At 39.2% G+C, this 27452-nt stretch overlaps 1 protein-coding gene across 1 annotated transcript in view; it reads left to right on the plus strand.

The window, feature by feature from the left end:
- oxct1a (3-oxoacid CoA transferase 1a) overlaps positions 1-27452 on the plus strand; it is a 56625-nt gene that overhangs the window by 3879 nt on the left and 25294 nt on the right. Inside the window, exons 4-12 of the mRNA XM_074637645.1 lie at positions 7136-7271; positions 7509-7658; positions 8603-8709; positions 9484-9544; positions 23929-24036; positions 24376-24490; positions 25789-25883; positions 26576-26624; positions 27120-27192. Of these exons, the coding sequence (XP_074493746.1) occupies positions 7136-7271; positions 7509-7658; positions 8603-8709; positions 9484-9544; positions 23929-24036; positions 24376-24490; positions 25789-25883; positions 26576-26624; positions 27120-27192 (894 nt within the window). The remainder of the gene's footprint in view (positions 1-7135; positions 7272-7508; positions 7659-8602; positions 8710-9483; positions 9545-23928; positions 24037-24375; positions 24491-25788; positions 25884-26575; positions 26625-27119; positions 27193-27452) is intronic.

A 27452-nucleotide genomic window follows, 5' to 3' on the forward strand; every position in this document is an offset into this window, starting at 1 on the left:
GTGTCTCTTGCAGACTAGGTGGAAACTTTGTCTTGTCAGTTGTCATCTTGCAGTCTTTTTCCATAATTGAATCCTAATGTGCTGCCACACGGTAAACATAGCTTTATCCGAATTGTTTACACAGCAACACTGAAACTTGAGACGAGTGACGACAAACCTGACCTACTTAAATATGAAACGGATTCATTCATTGCAAAATAACGCTTTCCCCCTCTGACTACAGACTGCAATTAAAATCTTATTTGTTCCAACACCTCATATACAAATTCTTTCATTTTAACATTGAAAGTACTGGCTTACAAAAATAGTGAACTTAAACCTACATTTTATTTGCCCGTGCAAAGACATGCACATCTCCAGTTTGTCTGTTTGGAAATCTGCACTCTACATACAACACAAATTAGAGACTCCACTCTGAAATGGATTACAATATGGTCTGAGGTTCTTATTAGGAAATATTTCTGGTGAACTTTTATTGCATGTCTACTTATAATCCTCTATAAACATATTTGCAAGACTGCTTGGATTGGTATTGCTAAAGTGAAGGGAAGTGAAAAAGGAAGTGTCAATCTTAATGATGGCTATTTTGAGGAACTTATAGGAACTCATTTTTTTTAATGTTTTTTTAGGTGGTAGGGATCTGCTACTGTAATTGCATTATATAGTTCCTGTAGTAAAATGCAGTGTCAACTTTGGAAAGAACTTTGTCTATGCTGACAAAACTGCCAAATTGAGGTTTAGAATCATGTAAGCGGCGGCACACAGCGGTTCTTACTGTAGCTGTGCAGTAGGAAGATCAAAATAGCTTCAAAGTCTCTGCACAGACTGTTTCTCTAGCCAGGAAATGACTGTCCTGTGAAGTGTGTTGGTGTGCTTCACAGAAGTTACTCTTCACTACACGTTTCTCGTGGACTTTGATTTTTGGTGAATATTGATTCTTGGAACAGGCACTCAATGTATTTGCTTGAGCCAGGGCAGTCCGTCTGAACAATCATTGATCCCCTAAATGTTTTCCCTCCGCAGGCAGTAGTGGTTGGGGAAGATTGTTACCACTTGCAAATAGTGGCTATGTTATATTTTTTGTGTAGTTTCTGAGCCAGTTCCAACACAGTGGAACTTCTTATTCATATTACAGTCTACATGTTTATTTAGTGGGAGCTGTAGTACAGGGGTTCTCAACCATTTTGGGTCCAGGGACCCCTAACAGGGAAGAAAATCTTCCAAGAACCAGCTTATAATCGTAACACCTATTAAGCATATGCTTATTGCCATTTGTATTCTTAAATGCCATTGGAACTGTTTATATTCTAAAAATGTTGCACCAAAATACTTCAGACCTGTTCTATAGTGATAAACAGAAAACACATTTCAATTTGAATCATGTTAATACCACTTATATACTTTTAATCAGAGGCTGATTTTATTCAAATTGTATTTGGACTCAACTTGACAGCATTTATACGTGTCAAGTAATTGATCTTAAAAGCTTTCCGAAAATGAACAGTAGGAATACTGGCATAGTCCTAATAAATCCAGATATTTATAATTTCCAAACTAAAGCTGACTTTCAGTGAGTGCATCAACTTAAAAATAATGAACTTATTGCTGCGTGTCACAATCATATCAGAGTTTCTATTGCCCAAAGCTAACGTGGGTCAGTGTAATGGATACAGCACAATTTCATAATTTATTACAAATGCTTGCTCTGTGGGGAGGAGGGCTGGAAGGGGTAAGAAGTAATTATGTAACATTTAATTTTAGAAAAGAAGATTCCTAAAGCTGAAAAACTCCCCTTCCTCCGCTTGCTTCTTCTTGAATGCCTGAATGGGTTGTTAATCCTCTTCAAGTCTCAGGGAGGACGTGATTTTGCACTAACTATGTCGTACCATCTCAGAAATAAGGAATAATGCAGACATGATAATGGAGAGGGGATTCGTTACTGCTAGGAGCACTTTGAGATAAATACGATTTCTCTCAACACAGACTGCTATAATCTCAATCAGTAGCAGTGAGAGAGGCAAGTGTGATTTTGGTTTGGGAATTGCTGCCTAGTTGCAGTGTCAATTACACAAGTCTTAGTTGGGAGTGTTAAAAATTGCTTTCATTTGGACGATAACATCCTTGTGTATCTTTGTCTCTATATTAGGGCTGTCAAAGTTAACGCGATAATAACGCGTTAATGCAAATTTGTTTTAATGCCACTCATTTCTTTAGCGCATTAACGCAACTTTTGCGATTCTGAGGTTGTAACAGGCTCAGTTTTAAAGCTAGAGTGAAGATTTAAATAATGCTCCAAACTTACGGTAAATTTTGGTCTTTGAAAAACTGGCATGGCCGTTTTCAAAAAAGTCCCTTGACCTCTGACCTCAAGATATGTGAATGAAAATGGGTTCTATGGTTACCTACGAATCTCCCCTTTACATACATGCCCACTTTATGATCATCACATACAGTCTGGGGCAAGTCATAGTCAAGTCAGCACACTGAAACACTGACAGCTGTTTGACTTGAGTTTGCCATGTTATGATTTGAGCATATTTTTTTATGCTAAACGCAGTACCTGTGAGGGTTTCTGGACAATATTTGTCACTGTTTTGTGTTGTTAATTGATTGCCATTAATTAATATATACAGACGTAGGCAAAGTTGTTGGTACCCTTCCGTTAAAGAGAGAAAAACCCACAATGGTCACTGAAATAACTTGAAACTGACAAAAGTAATAATAAATAAAAATTTACTGAAAATGAACTAATGAAAATCAGATATTGTTTTTGAATTGTGGTTCAACAGAATCATTTTAAAAAACAAACTAATGAAACTGACCTGGACAAAAAATGATGGTAGCCCTAGAAAAGATGTAAAATAATGTGACCATAGGGACATGTTAAACTAAGGTGTGTCCTGTAAATAGCATCACAGGTGTCTTCAAACTTGTAATCAGTCAGTCTGCCTATTTAAAGGGTGAAAAGTAGTCACTGTGCTGTTTGGTATCATGGTGTGTACCACACTGAACATGGACCACAGAAAGCTAAGGAGAGAGTTGTCTCAGGAGATCAGAAAGAACATTATAGACCTTCATGTTAAAGGTAAAGGCTATAAGACCATCTCCAAGCAGCTTGATGTTCCTGTGACTACAGCTGCACATATTATTCAGAAGTTTAAGGTCCATGGGACTGTAGCCAACCTCCCTGGACGTGGCCGCAAGAGGAAAATTTATGACATATTGAAGAGACGGATAATACGAATGGTAACCAAAGAGCCCAGAACAACTTCCAAAGAGATTAGAGGTGAACTCCAAGGTCAAGGTACATCAGTGTCAGATCGCACCATCCGTCACTGTTTGAGCCAAAGTGGACTTAATGAAAGACAACCGAGGAGGACACCAAATCATAAAAAAGACTGGAATTTTCCAAAATGCATATTGACAAGCCACAAAGCTTCTGGGAGAATGTCCTTTGGACAGATGAGACAAAACTGGAGCTTTTTGGCAAGTCACATCAGCTCTATGTTCACAGACGCAAAAATGAAGCATCCAAAGAAAAGAACACTGTACCTAATGTGAAACATGGAGGAGGCTCGGTTATGTTATGGGGCTGCTTTGTTGCATCTGGCACAGGGTGTCTTGAATCTGTGCAGGGTGCAATGAAATCTCAAGACTATCAAGGCATTCTGGAGCGAAATGTGCTGCCCAGTGTCAGAAAGCTTGGTCTCAGTTGCAGGTCATGGGTCCTCCAACAGGATAATGACCCAAAACACAGCTAAAAACACCCAAGAATGGCTAAGAACAAAACATTGGACTATTCTGAAGTGGCCTTCTATGAGCCCTGATCTAAATCCTATTGAACATCTGTGGAAGGAGCTGAAACATGCTGTCTGGAGAAGGCACCCTTCAAACCTGAGACAGCTGGAGCAGTTTGCTCAAGAGGAGTGGGCCAACATACCTGTCGACAGGTGCAGAAGTCTCATTGAGAGTTACAGAAATCACTTGATTGCAGTGATTGCCTCAAAAGGTTGTGCAACAAAATATTAAGTTAAGGGTACCTTCATTTTTGTCTAGGCCAGTTTCATTAGTTTGTTTTTTTAAATGATTCTGCTGAACCATAATTCAAAAACAATATCTGATTTTCATTAGTTAATTTTCAGTGAATTTTTATTTATTATTACTTTTGTCAGTTTCAAGTTATTTCAGTGACCATTGTTGGTTTTTCTTTCTTTAACGGAAGGGTACCAACGATTTTGCCTACGTCTGTACATACATTTGAGCAAGCAAAGCAAAAGTAAGCATATTTGCCCACTCCCATGTTGATAAGAGTATTAAATACTTGACAAATCTCCCTTTTTAAGGTACATTTTGAACAGATAGAAAGTGTGCAATTAATTTGCGATTAATCGCGATTAACTTTGGACAATCATGCGATTTAAATATTTTAATCTACACTGTACAGTAATCATTAACAATATTCTCGGTTACTGGTGAAGTTCTGCTCATTGAAATTTGTAGCCGTATGGGAAAACTTGGTAGGACACTGACGCAGTGGGCTTTTTATGCAGTGTAATACGAGATGAGAGGGATTCAGCTGTACACAAGAAGCGGTTATTGAGCTGTGACATAACTGCACCCCCCTGCAGCTTTATATTCATTCTTTAATCAGCTGCTTCAGTCATGTTACACAAACAGCGTAGATTCCCTATAAAAGGCAGAAATTACGTTCAATGCGGGAAGCTGCTCTGATCAGTGAGCATTTAGCTTGATTCTATATTGTGTGCCCCTGATCTGAGAGTCCACCCACATACACTGGCTCCATACACAAGATCACGAAATGTCAGCATTAGTCAAACCTGCAAAACCCTTTTACATAGACAACCTATGATGTTATATAACACGAGTGGTGTGTGTGACAGGGTGCGTTTCACAGTCATCTGTTTTTGGTATTCTGAGCGCACATGGCCTAGATATCTTGTCAGCTGATCTGAGATTAGAGCTGAGGACAAAGCAGCAGTTCCTGATTTTCAGCTTCCAGGGGTATAGAAAAGAAGGAGAACCCACTCTCTGACAAAGCTCGGCTTTTGTCTTGGCTCTGATTAGTAACAGCAGAGACAGCGATAGAGGGAAACTATTTTTGGATACATATTTTTACTAGGGGTGTAAATCATACTGTTTCATCACAATACGATATTTACTAATATCACAGAGTCTGCCGTGATACAATTTTGATCCATTTCAATTCAGGGGCCTGCGATCTATATGAGACAATATCATATTTCATATATTTAACACAATCGGTTACATTTATGTTAACTCACAAAAAGCAACTAAATTATGATTTTACAATTTTATTACTGAGCTCTTCCAGACATTTAAATGGAAAAATTCAATTTAAATGATAACTCTATTCTTTTTAATAAAAAGAATAAAATTAGACCCCCTGTTGTTCACTATAAAGGGCCGCTTTTCTCATGTTTCAGTGCAAATGCTTTTTTAATCAATTAAGAATTTCAAAATAAAGGCGTATCTTAATGATAACGATATGCATCGATGTTGTCACTTTGCATCAATGATATTGGATCGTTGATTATTGAATCGACATATCGAGCCACGGATCGTTACACCCCTAGTTTTTACATTAACATACAGTCAACTTTTTTCTAAGTTTTATTACATTGGTCGTTGAGATTTGATTTGATTGCATATGGTTCTCAGAGGAATATTGCCTGTAATAAGACAGGGTGGGAAATATAATAATGATAAGGTGTTTGATAGGATTTTCCTTTTTATCTTGTCTCTCAAGACAATACCCTGTTTAAAACCGCTTTATATAGTTTTATAAAGTTTTATGAAGACTGTGCCTTTTATAGGTTAATGACTGACCAGCCACATAAAGTCAGTCATCCCATTTCATGAGTATTCCAACAGCCCTAGTAACACAATAACTTTCTTTGGTAACAGAAAGTTAGAAAGAAGTAGTCACAGTACTATGTGTAGAGTTTTTCTTGTTGTCAAATCAAAGACTTGAGACCAACTTGTGCTCCACAGGTTCATTAAAGTGCCGTCACCCTTCTAATGACACCTTGTAGTGATAACAAATAATAATAATTATAGTGTGCCGTTTTCCCAGACAATAAACAATGCTCACAAATGTCTCACCAGTTACTCAATGCACTTGGTCTGGCCCAGTTACAACCTTGAATAACCTCTCTAGGGATTTATGGTAATGTGAGATATGGTACAAGCTGTATAAAGTCATTCCGAGTCAAAGAGTAGGCACAAATGAGACTTAAGCAGTGGAGGGAAATAGGACTGAACAATTTTGAAAAAAATATTTAATTGCGATTATTTTGACTGATATTGCAATTGCGACATCAGAGGGAATGATAATTTTTACAACATTATTCTCATTTTCATTGAAAAACATATTAAATAATTATGGTGTGATTTTTCTTTTTTTTGTGGGGATGTGTACCAAAGATGTTTTCTTTAGTCTGTAGAATATGATGTGTAGGCCAGGACATTTCTGCAGTGCGACAATATTTAATTTGAAATCACACAAATTTCACCTATAACAAATATTCCACCTCCTTTGATTTGAAAATTGCAGTCGCCATATTGCGATTTTAATAAAATTGGGGGAACTGCATTGAATAACAGTGGACTTAATTAGGATTTTTTTTAACACAGATCAACAGAAAAAGACCTTCAATGTGAAATTGACAACAAATCTCTGCAAGTCACCTAAATTAATTATGAAGCACAAAATAATTGATTGAATATGTATTTGCACCCTGCACAACAGTTTGTAGTAGAGGCGCCTGTAGCAGCCTTGAGTCTACATCTCAGCTTTACACATCTAAACACTATGATTTGTCCCCATTCTTCTTTGTAAAACTGATCAAGCTTTTGCATGGAGATGATGACTGACAAGAAGGAACCTACACAATATAGACTCAGATGTTGAACTACTGCATTATTACTCTGTGTATAAACAAGGCTGACAGTGATTGTATTCCTCATTTTGTTTAGTTTGTTTTTATTTGTGAAGCATGGGTTTTGAGTATAAAGCCACCACACATTTCTGTCTTGATATTTGTTCAGTATACCTAATTAACGGTTTATGATACTATGTGTATGTTTGCTTCAGAGTGGATAACTTTGGCCTGGGCCTGCTGCTAAAGACTAAGCAGATCAAGAGGATGATCTCTTCATACGTCGGAGAGAATGCAGAGTTTGAGCGACAGTATCTGACGGGAGAGTTGGAAGTGGAACTGACGCCACAGGTTGGTCAGAAAACATATGGAGAGGTTTATACATGAATTTCCCACAAGTAAAAAAAAATGATGATAGAAAACACTCATTCACAAACCAAATTCACTCAATCAAGAAGTCTTGACATGTTAAATTCATCCAAATGATCAGACTTCTTACCGTATATATTACACACTGGACAATAGTAAAAGGCATGCAATGGACACTTACATATTGTATCATCTTTTAATCTGACACCCTTTTCTCAGGGAACTCTTGCCGAGAGAATCAGGGCTGGGGGTGCCGGGGTTCCAGCCTTCTTCACAGCCACCGGCTATGGCACTCTGATCCAAGAGGGAGGCTCTCCTATTAAGTACAACAAAGATGGCAGCATTGCCATCGCCAGTGAGAAGAGAGAGGTGAGAGTGTTGTGCCATTAAGTCCATCATTAAGTTAACGCAAACTTTGTTTAGCTTGAGATGACTGCAGATATTTTTTCCAGACCCATGACCACTTTGTTTGGTTGCAGTCAAACTTGGGTGCGGTACATAAAAGTGTCCCTTGAATCCACCTCATAATGGCCCCACCGTTATTTCGAGTGTGGTGCATTGTAGTTCTCGCCAGAAGTGAAACTCATACAGTGGAAGATGCATAAAGGCTAGGGCTGTAACCAACAGTTATTTTTTATTGTAGATTAATCTGACGATTATTTTCTTGATTAATCAATTAGCTTTTTGGTCTATGAAATGGTAAAAAACGTCAATCAGTTTTTCCCAAAGCCCAAGATGACGTTCTCAAATGTCTTGTTTTGTCCACAACTCAAAGATATTCAGTTTACTGTCATAGAGGAGTAAAGAAACCAGAAAATATTCACATTTAAAAAGTTGGAATCAGAGAATTTTGACTTTTTTTTTCTTTAAAAAATCATCAGTTATAGGCTTTACATTACAAAAACACACATTAGTATTGTGAATGTCTGCATTTAGAGCAGGGCAAAACTCCTGTCTGGGAAAAGCCTGCATTGTTCATTGTTCAAAATAAAATTGTAACTAGTTTGTCTGGTTTAATTCTAGTGTTGTAGCAGGCGCAACGATACCGCATTTAAATAACGAGAAATAACATCTAAAGTTCATGTTTACAAAAATGATGCTTTTCACAGATGGCGTAATGCGTCGCCGTGAAAGTTTGTCGTGTTATTGATTTTTCTTGTGTGAAAAAAAACAAAACAATAATGACTAATCTAGGTCTGGACTCAAGTATCTGGGTGAAAGGCTGAAAAATGCTGTAAACAAGGTCACCTTGTTCGTCCTCAACTGCATCACCCGGTGCCACTCGCGCCTTGAATTGTGTTGTCATTGTACAGGTGCGGGAGTTCAACGGCAGGCACTACATCATGGAAAAGGCCATCACTGGAGACTTTGCTCTGGTCAAGGCCTGGAAAGCTGACAAGGCTGGAAACATTATTTTCAGGTAACTGATGAAATGGAAAATGCAAGAAGTTTGGATCATGTTGCATTAAACAGGAATATCTACTGGTCGCACATCAGTAGCACGGGCCTGTTGTATTGTGGCAATACCAGTATTTATCAGCTTCTTCCTTGCCTCAAAGCACATTGGAGTCTTAATCACCTCGCTTGTGTTGGCACAACATCTGTACGTGCTGCCGATGTCATGTGGTGAAAGTGAAACAGTTTAAGGAAAGGTTAGATGTCCTTACTTGTCTTTACTTTTGATAAGATCTTTTAGGGATGGGCTGATTCTAATCGGTGCACTTTCAGTCCGTATTAGCTACATGGTTTTTCTTTTGTTTGTTCTAAGTTTTGAACATTTAGTATTGACACCTGCTTCTATTTCTTGAATTATTCAGACAGCACACTCATTTCAGGATAGGGTTAGGATCATCACTGATCATTACACATTTAGCTCCAGTTAAACAGTATACATACAAAATAATAAATCACTAATTAGACCTGTTCGTGAATGTCCTTAGCACAGTCTAAAATGAGTATTGACCCTCCATCTAGCATTAGTAAGGTCATTTGCACCAACCTGGTGTATGGGAATGATAGGAATTAGTAGATGTAGTAAAGTCTTTCTCCACAAGAGGACAGTCTCTTCCAGTAAACTAACCTGCTATACTGGATATTAGATAACGGGTGTGCTTATCTCTGCTTTTGGTTGAAATATTATTATTATTTCTCAATTGTTTTCACATCACCTCTTTCTTGCTCTTCTCTTTGTCAGGAAAACAGCCAGGAACTTCAACCTACCTATGTGCAAGGCAGCCAAAACCACCATAGTTGAGGTATGCATTTCCAACAACACATTGATTTGCTTGTAAACCTGATGTCTGGCTACTGACACATATCTATCAGTGAAGTCACCATCTCAGAATCTAGACGTCAGCTTTCCCTTTTAATGGATTTCATGCATTCATTTAGTTATTCTGGCCCTCACAGCTGAAATAGGCCCTCTAAATGTAGGCGAAATAATGTCAAAATAAACAACTGAACTTGGAAACACATCTCCACATACTCCATATATTATGATATAAACATCCTAAATTAAAGGCATTCTTAAACTCCAGCGCCGCCTGGATCTGATCTGTTATGAGCTGTGAATGTGTGAATTTGTTTTTCAACCAACTAAAATCGCCCCACCACCTACTTCTACAAATAACCTGCAACATTTGTATTGTGTTCAACTGTGGACCACGAAGGGAATAGGGTAAATAAAACAGACGTTTGAACTCAACCACACAAAGTCAGCAGTCTCTCATACACCCTGTAGCAGCAGAGCAACAGAATCATCAAATAGATGCTATCTAACCACCCTCAAATGACAAAGGGTAAATCCTTTTTTTCCCTCCACACTTAAGGTCAGAAGCAGAAATGTGAGATGGGCATCTTACAGGTGTAAGGCCAGGTGTTTCATGCTCGTGGGCTGAAAATATGACCTCGAATTGGAAATAGTTTGTATTCATCCGACTCTTAAACCTCAGATATTGTTAAAAGATTAGAAGATCTTAACCGCAATCTGTATGGCCATGAATGAAGTGAGGATGTCCTTCTATCTCTGGGATGTCTGTGTCAAACCTAGTGTCATTCTATCTGTCTGGTAACCCACCTGTCTAGCATTTGATCGTCTAGAAATGTGATCACTCATCTTTTTCCCTCTCTGTGTCTGTGTGTGTATATGTGTCTCTCTCTCTCCACCCCTCCAGCTTCACACCTCCCATATAGACGCCGTTTGATTAAGAGAGCAGCAGGGAGGAAAAACTGTGTGTGCGAAAACCATAAAACACAAGCGCTTTCTGAAAATAAATCGACAACGTAGGGTCTCTCGTAAATCTAACTATGTGCAACAAAGCACATTTTCAATTATGCCACGGTTGCTGGACCTGAGATTTAGTCTTCTGTTGATTAGAAATGTCTGGGAACCAAATGGGGGAGAAATCGTTTTCTCACTATAGAGGCTTTACAGTCGATTGATCACTAACATTTGGTTTATAGTGGTAAACAGCGCAGGTATTTAATTAGCAGTTTTAAGACCGTATTCTGCACTATTTGGCATCACGCCTAACCCAGTGCACGTGTGGCCCACGATGCCAATGATGGATCGGTGCTATGGTTAAATAGAAATTGACAAATTTTCTTCTGAAGGGATAATGAGACTCTGACAGCAGCGGCGCCACCAACAAATGTGTCTGGTGTGACGTCTGCTGGAGTTGTGTGATGTAGAAGGCAGTGGCATGAATGATAATGCAGCTTTGCTTGGAGAGCTTGCTTTTATGAGATGCAAGCATAATTGGTTGGATTTAATATTGAACTGTCTGCTTCAACCTTTTGTGCACCCAGAATTGTCTGCTCAGGGTATTTTTTTGGTGAGTGGAGAGGATGAAACAATTGTTTAATGGGTTTAGAGAACCAGGCTGCATTTGGATTGAGTAACAGAAGTGTGTTTTTTTTCATTTCCCAGGTGCATTTCTAAGATTGTTTTTGTGACATTTCTACTTGCATACAGTGGCAGGAATGATAGGAAGGAAAGCGAGAGCGAGGGAGGGAATGACCTGACAAGTTGAAAGCGAGATTTAGATCCCACAATATCGCAGGCTTTCAGGACTGAGAGAAGTTATGCACACAAACGGCTTCTGCAAAACTCTCATGTATTCAGAAATAATTGCTTGGCTTAATTTCTCAAACAAGGACTCTGGTATATGCAGCCTTTTAATGGAGTACTAGACATAGGTGTGTTGCCTAAATAAATCTCGCCTCTTTATGAAAAGAATTAATGTCTCAATTAATTAACCTCACCCTAAAACCCTGACACAGATCGTCTTATTTTGGGAAAGTAAAGCTCTGCATTTGCATCCAAACTCAAATGAATCCATTTAAAATGTAATTTGATGTCCCTTGCCAGCACTGTGTCAAACAACTGTCAGTTTCAGCCTAGCCTTTGAAGATGTTGCATTTCACTCCTTTTTTTTTCATGTCATGTTCTAATAACAAATAGTCCTTTCAGACTCTTGTCGTCCACGGATCACCCAAATGCTCCTATCCGCTGGAGCATTCATTATAAATTGTGCCACAGTCTGACAAATGATATCGAACAGGATTTCAAAACAGTCTTCCTTTTAATCTGTGGTTATTAATTTGTTTTTACTTTCTTTTTGAAAATATAAAGGCAAAAACTAAAAAGTGAGGCCTCTTCTACATTTGATACGGATACCCTTCAAATTCCTAGTATAAAATAATAAATAAACATTAGGGCTGTCGATCGATTAAACTATTTAATTGTGATTAATCATATGATTGTCCATGGTTTATCGCAGTTAATTAGAAATTAATCGCACATTTTTTATCTGTTCCAAATGTACCTTAAAGTGAAATTTGTCAATTATTTAATACTCTTATCAATATGAGAGTTGGCAAATATGCTTGCTTTAAGCAAATGTATATGTGTATATATATATATATATATATATATATATATATGTGTGTATTACTGGAAATAAATTAACACAAAGCAATGACAGATATTGTCCAGAAACCCTCACAGGTACTGCATTTAGCATAAAACATATGCTCAAATCATAACATGGCAAACTGCAGCCCAACAGGCAACAACAGCTGTCAGTGTGTCAGTGTGCTGACTTGACTATGACTTGCCCCAAACTGCATGTGATTATCATAAAGTGGGCATGTCTGTAAAGGGGAGACTCGTGGGTACCCATGGAACCCATTTTCAGTCACATATCTTGAGGTCAGAGGTCAAGGGACCCCTTTGAAAATGGCCATGCCAGGTTTTCCTCTCCAAAATTGAGTGTGAGTTTGGACCTCCTTTAACCTCCTTCAGCTAGTATGAAATGGTTGGTACCAATGGATTCCTTAGGTTTTCTAGTTTCTTCACTCTAGCTTTAAAACTTTTCCGCTACAACCCAAAAAAATCACAAGCTGCGTTAATGTGTTAAAGAAATTAGCGGCGTTAAAACGAATTTGCGTTAACGTGTTATTATTGCGTTAACTTTGACAGCCCTAATAAACATGTATGCTCACGTGAAATACATACAATAAGTATCAAATTTAAAATTAAATGGTATTTCAAATGTGTATTTGCTTAAGTACTTGGAATCCCATTATAGCTCCCTGAACACTTTCTCTTATCATCCTATCAGGTGATTTGTCAGATTGCATCCGCCATTTTTTATGGTGCCCTTTTCTTTTTTTTTATGGCTGTGCAGGTAACATATGTACATTATCTATGACGGGCTTATTATCGGTGACAATAAAATGATAGGCCTGTATTACAACATCCATTAAAAACCTTTTATCTCTGATACTGAAGCAATTACCTTCTCTGTGAAACTAAATTTATCTTCAGGATTCAGAGCATGCTCAGTCATAAATCCGCTGATACGCGGTCAATATTGACCCTGCTGTCTTGGTGCGCTGGTTAAGGCCGGGGAAAGGAACCAACAGACAGGGTCAGGTGTTTTTTTTTAAGCTAATCATTTAACTTGAAGCTCAGCTTGGCAGCTCAGGCCAGTCTGCGGCAAGCTCCCCGACGATCATGTTGCACAGTGAGCTGCTTGTCATGCTGTTTTACCAGATTTCTTTCTCTGTACACAGCCAGGTAGGCCCAAGCTGTTCAGGGGCGAAGCAATTCATTGTTATCAAAGGGCAAAAAAATGTCAGGACATCGTGGCGGGAGACCGACTGGACTAGGGAAAATTGGGTAAAATAAAGATTATGTACTTCTCGGTTTCAGTCAAAGGGCAGCAACTCAGCAGATATAACAAGACTAGAACCGCTCGCTTGATTTATTAGATTCAATCCAGATTAGATTTAAGTTTTGTCTTCAAAATACTTCATCAGATGTGAAATGAATTCCCCTTATCAGTAAGGGTGGGAATCACCAGAGGCCCCACGATACGATATTTTCACGATACTTAGTTACCTACGATCTTATTGCGATTTTAAACATTTTTGCGATTATTGCGATATGACATATATATTCCCTTTTTTCAACTGCAAATTATGCACTTTGTCAACTTCTGTTTTATCTAATAAGATACCGTTTTCATCTCACTTCAATACTTTTTTATTGTAGCAAAATGGGATTGCTAGTCAAGCAGACTGACCAACACTGTCATAAAACATAAATGTTGCAACTGAACTGTTTGTATTAGAGTCTACCGTGTATTTGAAGTATTAATAGTTTATATAATGAAAGATCGATACTTGATGTCCGTGTATCGATACAATATTGCCCCACAAAATATTGCGATACTATTAGATTTTTTTTTCCCCCAATCCTACTAATCAGAGTCAAGGAAAGCAAAATCTCCTTATCAGTGTGCTTTCTGCTTGTAGAATATCACCACATTGAATTGTGTCAAAGTGATAAATAGTGATGAGCTTCCTCTTGACACATGGCAAACACATCGGGCCCAATTAGCCTCTTGAATAAAATTTTGTTTAGCCAACCCACTCCTCTCTAATGGTTGTTTGAATTACCCGTGCTTGACTTCTTAACTTGCAGAATGAGATGACAGCCTACATGTTTTACAAGTTCTTCACTTACACTTAAAGCTGCGGTCGTTCACTTTGAGCAAATATGATGAAAAGCTATTTTTCTTTATAAAACTGTCACTATATCCTCCTGACAGTAGTGCATGAGACAGATAATCTGTGAAAATGATCTTCCTCTGCCTCCCCCTTGTGCTCCTAATGGCATTTGCATGTTTCTACTGCGCACGGATCTAAACAACCAAACACAGCTGAGTTGGAGCCAAGCGAACTCTGATCAAACGGTCAAACTAGGCAGCTGTAAAATGAGAGTTTGTGACTCAGCTGCCATGTTCAAAACACTCGAGAGAAAAACCAGCCGGAGCACACTTTCTCATTTTACAGCTAAACTGTACAGTAAAATATGTTTCTGAAAACATTTGAGGTGAGAAATAGGCATTACAGTAACAGAATATTAATCAATAATTGATCAGCGCTGCCTAGTTTGACAGTTTGATCAGAGTTCAGTTGCTTCGCGAGCTTCTCTAGAGACTCCTCGGCTCTGATTGGTTGTTTTCCTTCGGTCTGTGAAATCTTGCTAATGCCAGGACAGGAGGATACAGAGGAACATGCAGTTTACCGCTTACCTGTCTCACGCACTACTGTCAGGATCTAGTGAATTTGATAAAACATAACCTTTTCTTTTATCATATTTGCTCAAAGTGACCAACTTTAGCTTTAATATATGTGCTGCAATATTGTGGCTTTGTTCTTTGAATGTCATTTTAAATTGACATATTTACATACTTTGTATTCTTAACTGTCAGCCGTTAAAGTTTCCTTTTTAATTTTAATTCTGAGCAACTCCTTCCCCTGAGGCTCAGTGACTGTGTGTGTAATGCATTAAAGCCCGTAGGGGGCTAACAGACGTGTAGATAAGTGACCTAGTGACTCCACTTCTGTACGACATTAATGGGAAATTCTGGGAAGAAGAAGAAGAAGAAGACATCTATTACATCATAATGAGTTTTCTTATACAGATACCATTATTAATAGATTAGATACCCGATACCCACCGTTACAGCTTCATTCCCTCAGGTTAGTGACCTCATGGTGCATCATTGTAGTCCACGTCCGAATCCTGATACATACATCTACTATTTTTTTTCACTGAATCTAAACTACAAGAGACATGAAAGGTGTCAGAAAACGAGATAACACAAAAGCACTTTGAAAAATTACCAGATCATCACCAGCTCCTGTCATGGTTACTAGGCAACCAAACCCTATTCAATTGTTGAATGTTCCGCCGTTATCCAGCCGGTCCAGTTATTCCCTTATCGCAGTTACAGTGAAAGGCCCCCATTGCATTGTGGGATACAATACACCAGAGACTGAATCAAAGCAGTGGTTTCTGCTGTTGTTCGACCATCAGTCACAGTAAATGGCTCAACTGTGTTCTGTTACTGTGGCAATGCAATACAGCGGCGTGGGTGTCGGTGTGCACGAACAACCAACCAGTCATGCATGAATTGGATGAATGTATTTGTCAGTATGTTTTGTTCTTTTAACCAAGCTAGAGGTCTAATTGGATTTAAATGACCTCCATCCCCCCCGGGGGTTTCAGCTTTAGCCTCCCACTGTACATTTGTGTTGAAATAAAAAACCTTTGCAGAAAACAGGAAATCTCAGTTCCAGTGATGAATTGGGAACTTCAACTATGTGTAGGTAATGTTTTATGTTTTCTTATTTACTTCAGTGTTTGTCCTTGGAATGATTGTTGTTATTATCGTAGTACGTAATGCTTTGTTTGCTCCCTGCTGGTATTTTAATTATTTATCACAGCCAACAGTTTTCATGCTATTTCACAGCACTTACCACGCCTTGTTGAGCCTCTTGCCTTGTTCTTGACTTGTGCTCTTGACTAATTCCATTACTCAAGATACTGCCGGCAAATAATTACGAATCCACTCATTTTCCCCATCATTTCCTGCCTAAAGAGGTTCATGAATTAGCTTTCGCTTGCCTAAAGATGTGCAATGAATGTCATCATTTCTGTCTGCATTTCACACAAGTTGTGGGGAAGGGTGTTGATGGTATGTTTTGAGCCATTCTTTGGATCACCACCACAGTGTTTGCAAAAGTGATCCATATAGCTTTAATTTAATAGGATTTATGGCTTTGAATCATAGACGTTGAAGCGGTCACTGTGATGTCACCCATTGGTGTGTTGAGGGCAGTTTTGAAGCCGCGAGTTTGGCATTTTGGCCGTCACCATCTCGGTGGTTTGCAATCAGAAGTGACACAAGCGGGTGGAGCTAAGTACAACCAAATGCTCAATAACACATTTTAGGCGACCAAAAAGGTTATAAATAACTTTCATGAACTGAAAACACACTGTGAAAGGGTTCAAGTTGTAAGGCGGAAACACGGACAACATCCAGACTGGACAATGCCAATGGTAGCAACCGGTCAATCACAAGGTCACGCCCTAAAGCATCCCCTGTTTTATGGTCTATTTGACTCTAAATGGGACCATAATTTAACTAAATGAACATCATGCTGTATTGAAGAAGACTTGAAACTAGCGATTGAGACCATAAACTCATGTTTACAATGTTTACTGAAGTAATAAATCAGACTTCTGAGGCATTTCCTTATTTGCTTCACAGAGCAAATGGTGGTAATTGCAGTGCTGGCCAGGCTACAACTACAGCAAATTGCTGTAATAACAATGGACAGATGGGTATAAAAGCCTTTGACATCCTTCCCCCCCCCCCAACAGTGTGTGTATACTCATTTGTATGTAAGGGAAGAAAATGCTTCCCAATGACACTGCTAGAATTGACTTTGTACTTCCATATCCAGAGCCGACACTATCTTGAAATGTGAGACCACACATCAATCCATGAATTAGCGACCTTGATAGTGATCGAGGTCAATGCAATTCATTTGTAGTAGCCTTGGAAGTAGTACATATGACTCGACGTGTGCTCATGAATTAATATCGTATGTAGTGAGCCAAGGAATAAGACTTGATAATTATAGCAGAGTTACAAGACCAAATAATAGTCTACATTCATGTGTCAATTCCCCAGAAAGACATTTAGGTTGTCTGTCCATTTCTTTTTTGGCACTGGTGCATAAATTTGTACACATAAATAAACACAAAATTCATACCGGCTTCTGATTTAAGTAGTCGACTGAATTTAGTCTTTGCTAAAAGCAGCTGCTCAGGTCAGGCCTCTCCTGCATTAATTCAAACATGTGAAGATACAGTCTCATGTTGAGCAGAAAAGCTGATTAATATTTTATGACTTGTGTGTCTTACAGCTTACCTTTTTAGGGATACTGCTGGCAGTATTTGCCCATCTGCCTTGCCAAAAAAAATGTTTCCTAAAGCATTGCTCCAATTTCTAATACTTCATCCTGAACGTAAGAGGACACACTGAGCATTTTGATGATGGCAAGAATAAGTCCGGTTCGGCGTGGACTTGAAGTGTTGACATTTACTGATTGATACTAAAGCTGGTGAAGCTGGTTAGCCCTGAAGGGCTAAGGTTTAATAGTTGGCTGTACTGTAAATCGCTGTAGGAGTGATTGAACAGAGAGGAAGAAAAAGGGGAAAGAGAGAATGGATAAAAAAAAAAAGATGATGGGAGCCAGTTGAAGGGGAAGACAGATTCGCTGAACATATGCACAAACTGAACGTTTGAAATGGCACATTTGCATGTTACACGCACTGACTAGAAGTTCAAAGTTCCCTGATGACTGCCTATCATCTGAATCTGAAGCACATTGCACGGGGGCTTATGTGTTCTTTGAAATGTAAACATTACCATTTGAGCTGGCAGAGGAGTGATACATTGTCCTTTGGTGTGCAGTATGTGTCGTTCGAAAAATGTATTTTTAGTTCCTGTAACGTTGCCATTGGCTGGCTGTCTCCCATTTTCTGGATACCATGAAGTCTGTCATAGGCGAGGCAAGTTTTTCCACTGAGAGGAAACAGATTGCTCATGTTGTCAGTATTCTGGGTTAGAGGATAGAGCCGGAGCTGAGCCCCGAAAGTGGCAGCAGAGCATGGCCAACTGCCCACATACACAAACGCACACGTACGCACACTGGGAGGAAGATGGAGAGGCTATAAATACACAGGGTAATGAGAGTGTGGTGTCGCTGTCATCCTCATGCTCCGTCGCCCGTAGCCACACCATCTCTTTCTCTTGACTGTCGCGTCTCAGTACGCGTGCACAAACAAAACACAACTGTGATGGATTATGAGCTCAGGTGGCTTTGCAATTAAAGTGTAAGATACTAGCTAGTGAAGCTTTTACCGTCTGTGATATCTCCGTTTGTCAAGGTGTTATATTGATCTGATTTAAACTTGAAATTGACGATTACATACTCATTTTTGTCAGATAAATAAAGTTCCATAAATGTTTTAACTCAATCCGAGTTAGGTTTTTGCCCCACTATAGAGCCTAAGAGTGGTGATGTCAGTCCTCCCAACACTTTGATCAAAATTTAAAAAAATAGCCAAACAACTACTCTCCAGATTGACATCAAATTTAATGTAAACATTCATAATCCCAGACCTCACCTTTACCACCACCAATCAGGCTCAATTTCCACTTGGACAAAAGTTGGACAAGCTTATTATGTGTCCAATAAGGAAAAGGTCCGTTCTCCAGGGAGCAATAATGTGCTCGGTAAACTTGTCAACAGGCGCACTGGAGTGTTTATACCCAAGATACTGATGATGAATGACCTCATTTTAATTAAATGCGCTTTGGGTATCAGTGATCATCAGAGGAAAAAATGTTAATGTTTTTGGCAACTCCAAAAGCCAAATTCTCGTCGTTAAGACAAATTTACACATCTGGAAATGCTCTTAAAAGTGTGAAATTAACAATGTTAATCAAGGATGTAATCAACATGATAGCGTCTAGAAGCTGTTAGCTTACTATCACTTTGTTTGAACTGTCAGAGTTATAATGTGCATATTAATCTGAAGACACAAACACATGATCCTGAAAAGAAGTTCATAACCCGTATATATATATATATATATATATATGCACACCTGAGGGTAAGAAATGGTAAACTGTAGTGAGCAAAGATGGATGATTTAATATTCCATAGCGCTGACCTAACCAAATCTATCACTATTGTTTACACACAAAAACAAAGAACGGTTCTGACTCTTCAAATGTAAAATAATTTTTTCTAGTAAAGTGCATCAAAAACCTTGTATTGCAAATGTCAATTGTGGTGTCTTCCTCTGAAACTATGAAAAAACGTCCACACCGGTGACATGATGTTTTTTCATGCTGCGATTGTTCTTCTTCTTCGTTTCTGTGTTTATTGGCGGGTCACCAATCAACTTTAACAGTGCATACTGCCACCTAGTGTATCGGATGTGAAGACGCTGCGATTGTTAAGTCAATGAAAGCAATTTAACTTTGTATTATCAACCTATAATCTATCGGCTTTAAATTTAACTCATAATAATCTAAATTTCCCATTATCGGCAGATCATTTATCAGGCCCGATATATATCGTGCATCCCTAGCTCAGAGCATCGAGTGTGTTTGGTACTGAAAGGTTGTCTGGCTGCATCTGTATTCCTGTCTGAAAGCATACTGGTGTTTTTTATTTACTGATCATAATTGTTTTTTAGTTCCATGTACTTGAAAATGTGGTCATACTATAAACGTGGCACTTTTTGTTTTTATTTTGGTCGGGCAAACATCAGTCATCAGCACGGCACATTTCCAGCATTGTTTAATAACCGTAGAGGAAACACTGTATGCTGCTGGTGGTTTATTCGAGGAATCCGGTAGCATTGCGATCCAATCAGTTTGAGATTAACAAGATTTGACAAAGCACACAGTCTAAAAAAGCACAAACCCTCGAAAAAAAAGGCTTGTTGTGTCCCCAGAGGGCACTTTGATTCCCTCTATCCTCCTGCCAGCTCACTTCATGCCTGGCTCTGCTTTCATTGATGTGAGAAACGTTCCACGGATACAGGAATATCAATGCGTGCGTCTGTGCGTGTGCCTGTTTGCTCGCTCCACACACCTGCTCATTTGCGAGTGTGTTACACTTGTGTGTGTTTTTATTATTTTATTTTAATGCTTTATCCGTCCCCGTCCGTTGAACCTCCTGTCTGAACTGCATCCGAGCGCCGGCGCAGGCGGGACACATCACCCAGATGAAAGGAGCAGGAGGCTTTTTTATGTACACAGCACATTTAAATTGTATGAGCCTGTTATTGTGCTGCGACTTAGCTTTGGAGGGCTAATTGAAAATCAAGCTGAATACATGATTTTGTTTGCATGTGTTTGAGAGAGACCAAGAAAACGGACATGGAGAAACCCTTCTCTCTGAGGTGGGATTTCTTTTTTTTGTTGCCGTTGTTTTTTGAGGGACACACTATTTGACACTTTTTGATTTGAGGAGACAAAATTAGGGATTGATACTGTTAATTAAATGAATTCATCCGACGTCTTGAAATGAATGCCGCCAAATATCTGTAGTTATTCCCTTGCCCCCCCCAGTCTTCCCTGTTTTAATACTGTAGCTGTTTTCTAATGTGATGAGCTCAGTCTTGCTTGATGAAGATGTCTATGGAAATCATCCTTCTCACAAAAGACAGATCGAGCCCCCAGAGAAAGATGTGGGCGGATGTGTGGGACCGCTGTATCAATTCTCTCTCGCGCTACCAATCTCATCTCGCATGGCCTCGTTTTCACTGTGGAACGTCAGACATTTACCATAACCCGACCAAGGGAACCAGAAAAAAAGAGTCTAAAAATCACTCCCCAGCCCCGAGTGGCCCTAGCTCACCACAGACCAAAGCCTGCGTATCCATGACAACGCTAAGATGGGATCCACTCTCAGCCATTGACTCCTCTCAGTCAGTGCTGAGGGCTGAGGGAGGAAGTGGAGATAAGGAGAGATTCAATTCAATTTGCTCTGTACGGCTGCTTGCCCCTCATGTAAATGGAATATGTAGGTTACACTCTGAGCCGCACAGGAGTGAAGCACAGAAACGTAAAAGCGAGGGCGAGAATTATGTTGTCATGGTTAAGTCCCCTTTTGGTCCCCAAAGATGCGATGATAACTTTCTTCTTTTTTTCCATTTGAGTTTGTGTCATTTCAAGTTTCCCTCCTTGAAGAAACTTCAGGAAGAAAGAAAATTGCACCTCCACCCTCTTGGAGTCTCATCTATTTGATAAAGGAGAATCAGTCCTCTGTACAAAAATGCCCACTATCCCTTCCCAGCTGAGTTTGATTCTTATGTTGACTTAAAATTAGGCAAGCACCGAATCTGATACCGATGTTTAAAATAAGAATTTGGCCGATAGCCTATACCGATATCGATGTTTTGCTGTTGTTTATTTTGTTGTTATTTAGTCCCCCTTTGCTGCCAGGGAAACAAAGACATCCTCATTGTACAAAAAATAACAACTGTCTTCACTCTTAAAGTCTTTCAGCTCTTCATTCGTATCTTGAATGAGCACAAATTAAAGCTGCAGTGGGTAGAATTGGAGCAAATATGATTTAAAAACAGTTATTTTTTTATATATCAGTAGTGCATGAGACAAAAAATCATGTGCCTCTGTGTCCTCCGGTGCTCCTAATGGCATCTGCAAGATTTCACAGACCGGAGGAAAACAACCAATCGGAGCCGAGCTGGAGCCTGCTGTCCAGCTGCTGTCTATGAGAGCCGGCTGTCAATCACTCGCGAACTACGATCAAATGGTCAAACTAGGCAGCGCTGATCAAATCTGAATCAATATTCTGTTACTGTAATGCCTATTTCTCGCCTCAAATGTTTTTGGAAACATATTGTAGTGTACTGTTTGGCTGTAAAATGAGAAAGTTTGTGACCCGGCAGCCATGTTGAGATCTGTCGTTGAAATTCCAAGTACTGCCCGCCAGCTGGAGCACAGCCAATAGGAGCGCTCAATAGAAACGCACGCTCTCTCTGAAATGACCTGTGATTGGCCAAAGTCTCCCATCACGGGCTAGATTTTCTAAAGCCTGAAAACAGAGCCATGAGGAGGTGCAGAAGTCTGGTTATCTCTCAGAACACTTGAATTACAATAAGCTGAAAGGTTATCATGGAATTTTTGCCCAGTGATGCCAAAAACATTCTGCCTACTGAAGCTTTAAATCGTACAAATTTATGAAACAAGCTTTAATATAACCTTCTTTCACATGAAGAAAATAACTGCTCCAAAAGCCCCTTAAGCCTGTATACTACCTACTCAATGAGAGGGATTTATTTTTTCAATATCTACCTAGCCCAACCAAAAAACATTTTGTGAAACATAAATTAAATGTAATTAAATCCGCAGCTAACAACACAACATTTAGCCGGCACAACATGAATGCAACAAAACACAACACATTGCAGTCAACGAGGCGAAAAACAGCCGATACCGATAAATCAGTGCGTACTTTAATTCTCAGGGACTGCTGTGTTTTTAATAACAACAAATGTGAGCATGACATATGAGCTCTAGGAGCCAGAGCCGGCTAAAATGGGCCGCAAGATTGAGAGGAGCCCACACATGCTATCTCTGAATACCTGTATTAGTGGAGGCTGTATGCTCAGTTTATAGCACTTCCTAATGTTACCTAAGGAGGAGGGCGCAGGTGCAGGTTCGTTCTGCGATCTCTATCCCAGTCATGTTGACCCAACTCTGCTTAAATCAATAGCCATTTCCATCTGTGCCTTGTTATTCAGACAGAAATAACCCCTTATGTACACTCTTCTTCTGCTGCTGGACACTTTCTATACATAAAGGTGGCGCACTTCTGTCTCACAGTCAGGAATATATTGTTTAGCAGATATCTTGAGACACATGCCTTATAATATATCGCCATGTTAAATGTAATTGCCAATGTTTGCAGAAGTTCCACTGAGATCCAAATTATAAGCTGAGTTGATATGTAAACCTTGAGTCTTGAGGCTGGAGCTTGTGGAATAGACCTAAAATTAGATATGTAGCTGAAGATTGTTTTCCGCATAGGGGAGTAAAAAGTGTGTGTTTCTTTTGACCCGTGTGTTTGGTTCGATCAAAATCCTCCCAACGCCAAAACAATCTCCGCCACAAACCCCCTACTCTCCATCGCCTCTGATCCCAGGATCAAGCTATGTTCCCTGGGCTTGGTGTGTCAGATGATCCTCTTCTGTTTTTAGTCAGCCAAGCTGGCTTCGGGTACACAGACAACTTTCTGTGGACTTTGTGGTGTTGCTAAAAAGAATAAATGCAACACCTTCTCCCGCAAATATTTACCCTGTCTTCCCTGTGAGAGACAAATACAGGAGCAATTTTCAAACCCTGTGAGATCATATTTGGAGTGCAAAGGGACGGCTTGTGCGTCACCCTCACTGTTGTTTTTAGCTCAATTTAGGGTTTAATATCAAACAAAGGAAAAAAGACTGCTCTATTGCTTAAAATGGAATGGTCTTAAATGACAGAATGACAAAAGCTCTTCTGGTCTTTATCAGTTTAATCCGTTAAATTTCATAGCCGGGTAGGCAGAGGTTATTTTTCTGCAGTTCCATCGGTGCGTGCGGCTTCCTTATCTGAACTTTTTTAATCTCAATGGTCGTGAGACATTTTACAGGTGAAAGTGGAGCTCATCATTCTGTGTGTCTGCGTAGGTGGAGGAGGTGGTGGATGTTGGGACCTTCGCCGAAGAGGACATCCACATACCGAGCATCTACGTCCACAGGATTGTCCAGGGAGCAAGCTACGAGAAAAGGATTGAGGTACAAAGCAAGGCCTATACATACATAGCCATTCTCTCTATAGTTTCTGGATTGTGTCATTATGTGAGAGGCAATTTATGTTCCATTAAATGATTAATCCTATAACGATAGCGTGTAGAGTTACTCATTTTAGCATGGTGTTACATTGCCAGCCTTGTTCAGAAACACACATACTAGCTCTTATCCATTTGTGTCCTTGTACTCAGCCACAAATAGCCTCTCAACATGCTGTCCTTCTGTTCCTCATATATATATATAAATTGTCCGGGCTACATTTATGCCATTAAAGCATACTGAATTGAATTGAACTGAATTGAATTATCCCTGTGTGGTTCCCAGAAACGCACAGTACAGAAAAGCAAAGAAGAAAAGCCCAAACCAAAGAAGGACTCGGATATTGTTCGGGAAAGGATCATTCGCCGGGCTGCTCTGGAGTTTGAGGACGGGATGTACGGTATCCTTTTTTGAAAAGAATACGAGCAAATTATGAAATCATATTGCTTTGTGCTCCAGATTCCTTCTTTTACGTAAAACCAAACCAGGTGTTGGCCAGTAGCCACAGAAAAAAAAAGAGCTGTGCCTTGGCTTTCTTTATCTTCAACACACAATGAATAATTGTTGCCTTTGTGTCAGTTGATTACTCTGACAAATTATGCAAAAACATAGTTTTTTTTTCAGCATTTCACATTTATGTGTTATTGTGATAGTATTCATCCTTCCTCGTGAAAGCAGCCTTAGTTTTTGTAGTGGCTGATCTGTGATTAACCACTCTGTGATTTTTGGACTTATTCACAGTCCCCTATAATTCAGCATGACATATTTGGTAGCTTGGAAATATTATTATGACTTAATAGTTCTGCGAGTTTTTGAGCATTGTCCACACAACAAATTGTTCAAACTTATTCACACTAAATGACTGTTACGATGAGGACACCAAAATGTTCAAGAGGCTGTGCGGTGTGTGGTAGTCTTTGTTAAAGCAGCTTTCATATCAATACTGTATATTAGGGCTGTGTATTGGCTAGTGATACAATACATCTCACGATACAGGGGTTACGATTCAATATATTGCGATACTTTAAGCATATTGCGTTTTTTTAAATCAGATTTTAGGAAGACTGTCATAGTATAAAGAACACACCAACATATGCATAAAATCTGAGTAAAAAAGTTATGTTTTTTTAATGCGGTCAGAACAGTGGGATCTACATTTGCATTTATCACATTCCCCGTAACATCCAACATCATAGCACTACTATTTGTGCTATCTGAGCCACTGTCTGCCACGGATATTTGCATGTAAACGATTAATTAAAAATTGTCTGCCCCCTCTAAGTCGATTAATCGACTAATCGGTCATATTGGTCTTCGTCGGCTAAGATTTCTTTAGTTGATTCGTCGTTTTTTTATGCTTTTTTCATGCTGAATGACTTATTTTCAAGAAACGTATGAGCACATCTCTGGTAAACACAAGATTTAAAGTGGTGATTCTTTGTGGAGGAACTCCGTTTTACAGACCTGTCGATTAAATCAACTAATCAATTGAATGTCGTGTAAGAATTTCTCTAGTCGAGGACAGCCCTAATTAAATACTGATGGTGTTTTAGAGGATCAATACAGCATCACATTACTCCAGTGAATCGATATTTTCTCACACACCTACTGTGTATGTTTCTCTTCATATTCATACCCTGCTTTCCATTGCATCATTTCAAATGTAATAGTTACTATCTTTAACAAAGAGCCAATCAGCCAACCTTGGTATTGGTATCCCCATGCTGGCCAGCAACTTCATAAAGCCAGACATCACTGTACACCTCCAAAGTGAAAATGGGATTTTAGGACTGGTAAGACGACTACACAGACCTTTCAATCTCAACTAAACACGCTAACGAGCAGCATATTTTCTGTCCTGAGTGTATGTAGACGGCCGTTTAAAGCAGCAGTAAACATTTTTAAACTGAATTGTGCACCGAGCATGTAACAAGATGAATAACCTACTCATTTGAGGGGTATCGTTACTAGTTTAGGCCTTCAGTTGGTTTGTTATGTAACAGATTGTGGCAGTTTGACTTTCTCTTCCAATTTTCTTTCTCACAATCATTATTTGCTGGCAGAGCCTTCAACAAAGGCTTCTGCTGCTGCTGCTGCTGCTGCTGCTATGATGGAACGACTTTCCAATCAGTTGTGTTGACGAGAGAATGTAGGCGCCTATGCTAATGCCTTATTTGTCAAAGTTTCTTTTGATTATGAGCGCCAGATTTAAAGAGATACTGCTCTCTTGTCTCCTCTCCTCTCCTCTCCTCTCCTCTCCTCTCCTCTCCTCTCCTCTCCTCTCCTCTCCTCTCCTCTCCTCTCCATCCAAAAGGATTGCTCCCTTTGTTGAGCACAGAGAAAATCAATGTCTCATCAAATCACCAAAATGTGATTGTGTCTATCTCTACCTTGAAAGATCATGGCTGGTGAGGCTGAGTGACGTGTGAGTGTGGCTGCCCGCCTGTGCGCACGTTCTTGTTTATCTTCATTTGTCTCCGCATAGGGCCCGTACCCCACCGAGGATGCAGTGGATGCAGACCTGATTAACGCTGGTGAGGGTTATCCTAATCAATACTTCACAGTGATGAATTTATGTAGATGTAAAAAATGTAAAGCTGTGGAAACATTGGTTTAACTAAATTATGGATGGATTAAAAGAGCTTTTTTCAGCTAAAATGCGACTTCCCATATATATTTTTTTATCTCCTGCATTATATACACACACTTAGATTATGTTTACACAATGGATTCTATGTAAAGATCATTTAACGTGTTATTTGTTTACACATTGTTGACATGTGACACTTCTCCAGTTTCAATTATACTTAATGAATATGCGTTCTCTTTTCATTCATCCATTCATTTATTTTTGTGTATTTCTTTGATGTCTCTCTTGTAATTTCATTTACCATCTCTGTGATTATGTTTATCTGTGAACTGAGTTGCTTTTTAGATAAGTGTTTTGTTAACTTTGCTGTAATAAATAAAATGCTTATATTTAGTTTTTACCAAAGAAATCAAACATGTGAACTCCTCTGTTCCTTTAGGGAAGGAGACCGTCACTGTACTCCCAGGGGCTGCCTATTTCTCCAGTGATGAGTCATTTGCCATGATCCGAGGGTAAGGCCATAACACATAAGCTTTAAAAACGTTTACTCATGCTGACTCAAAGTTAGATATGCCTGACATTTTCTGGATTTGCATATAGACAGTGTATTAATACTTACAAATCATAGTACCAAGAGTCAGTTCTATGAACCTTGTGGTGCAGTTTATGCAAAAAACACAAGCGCAAACACACTTTCATAATTTTCTCAGCAAATATTTCCTTAATTTAGTTGATCACCTGCACCATAAACCAGCTGCCCATTGGATTTTTA

This window comes from Sebastes fasciatus, chromosome 6 (genome assembly GCF_043250625.1).
Source record: "Sebastes fasciatus isolate fSebFas1 chromosome 6, fSebFas1.pri, whole genome shotgun sequence".
NCBI classification, from domain to species: Eukaryota; Metazoa; Chordata; class Actinopteri; order Perciformes; family Sebastidae; genus Sebastes; species Sebastes fasciatus.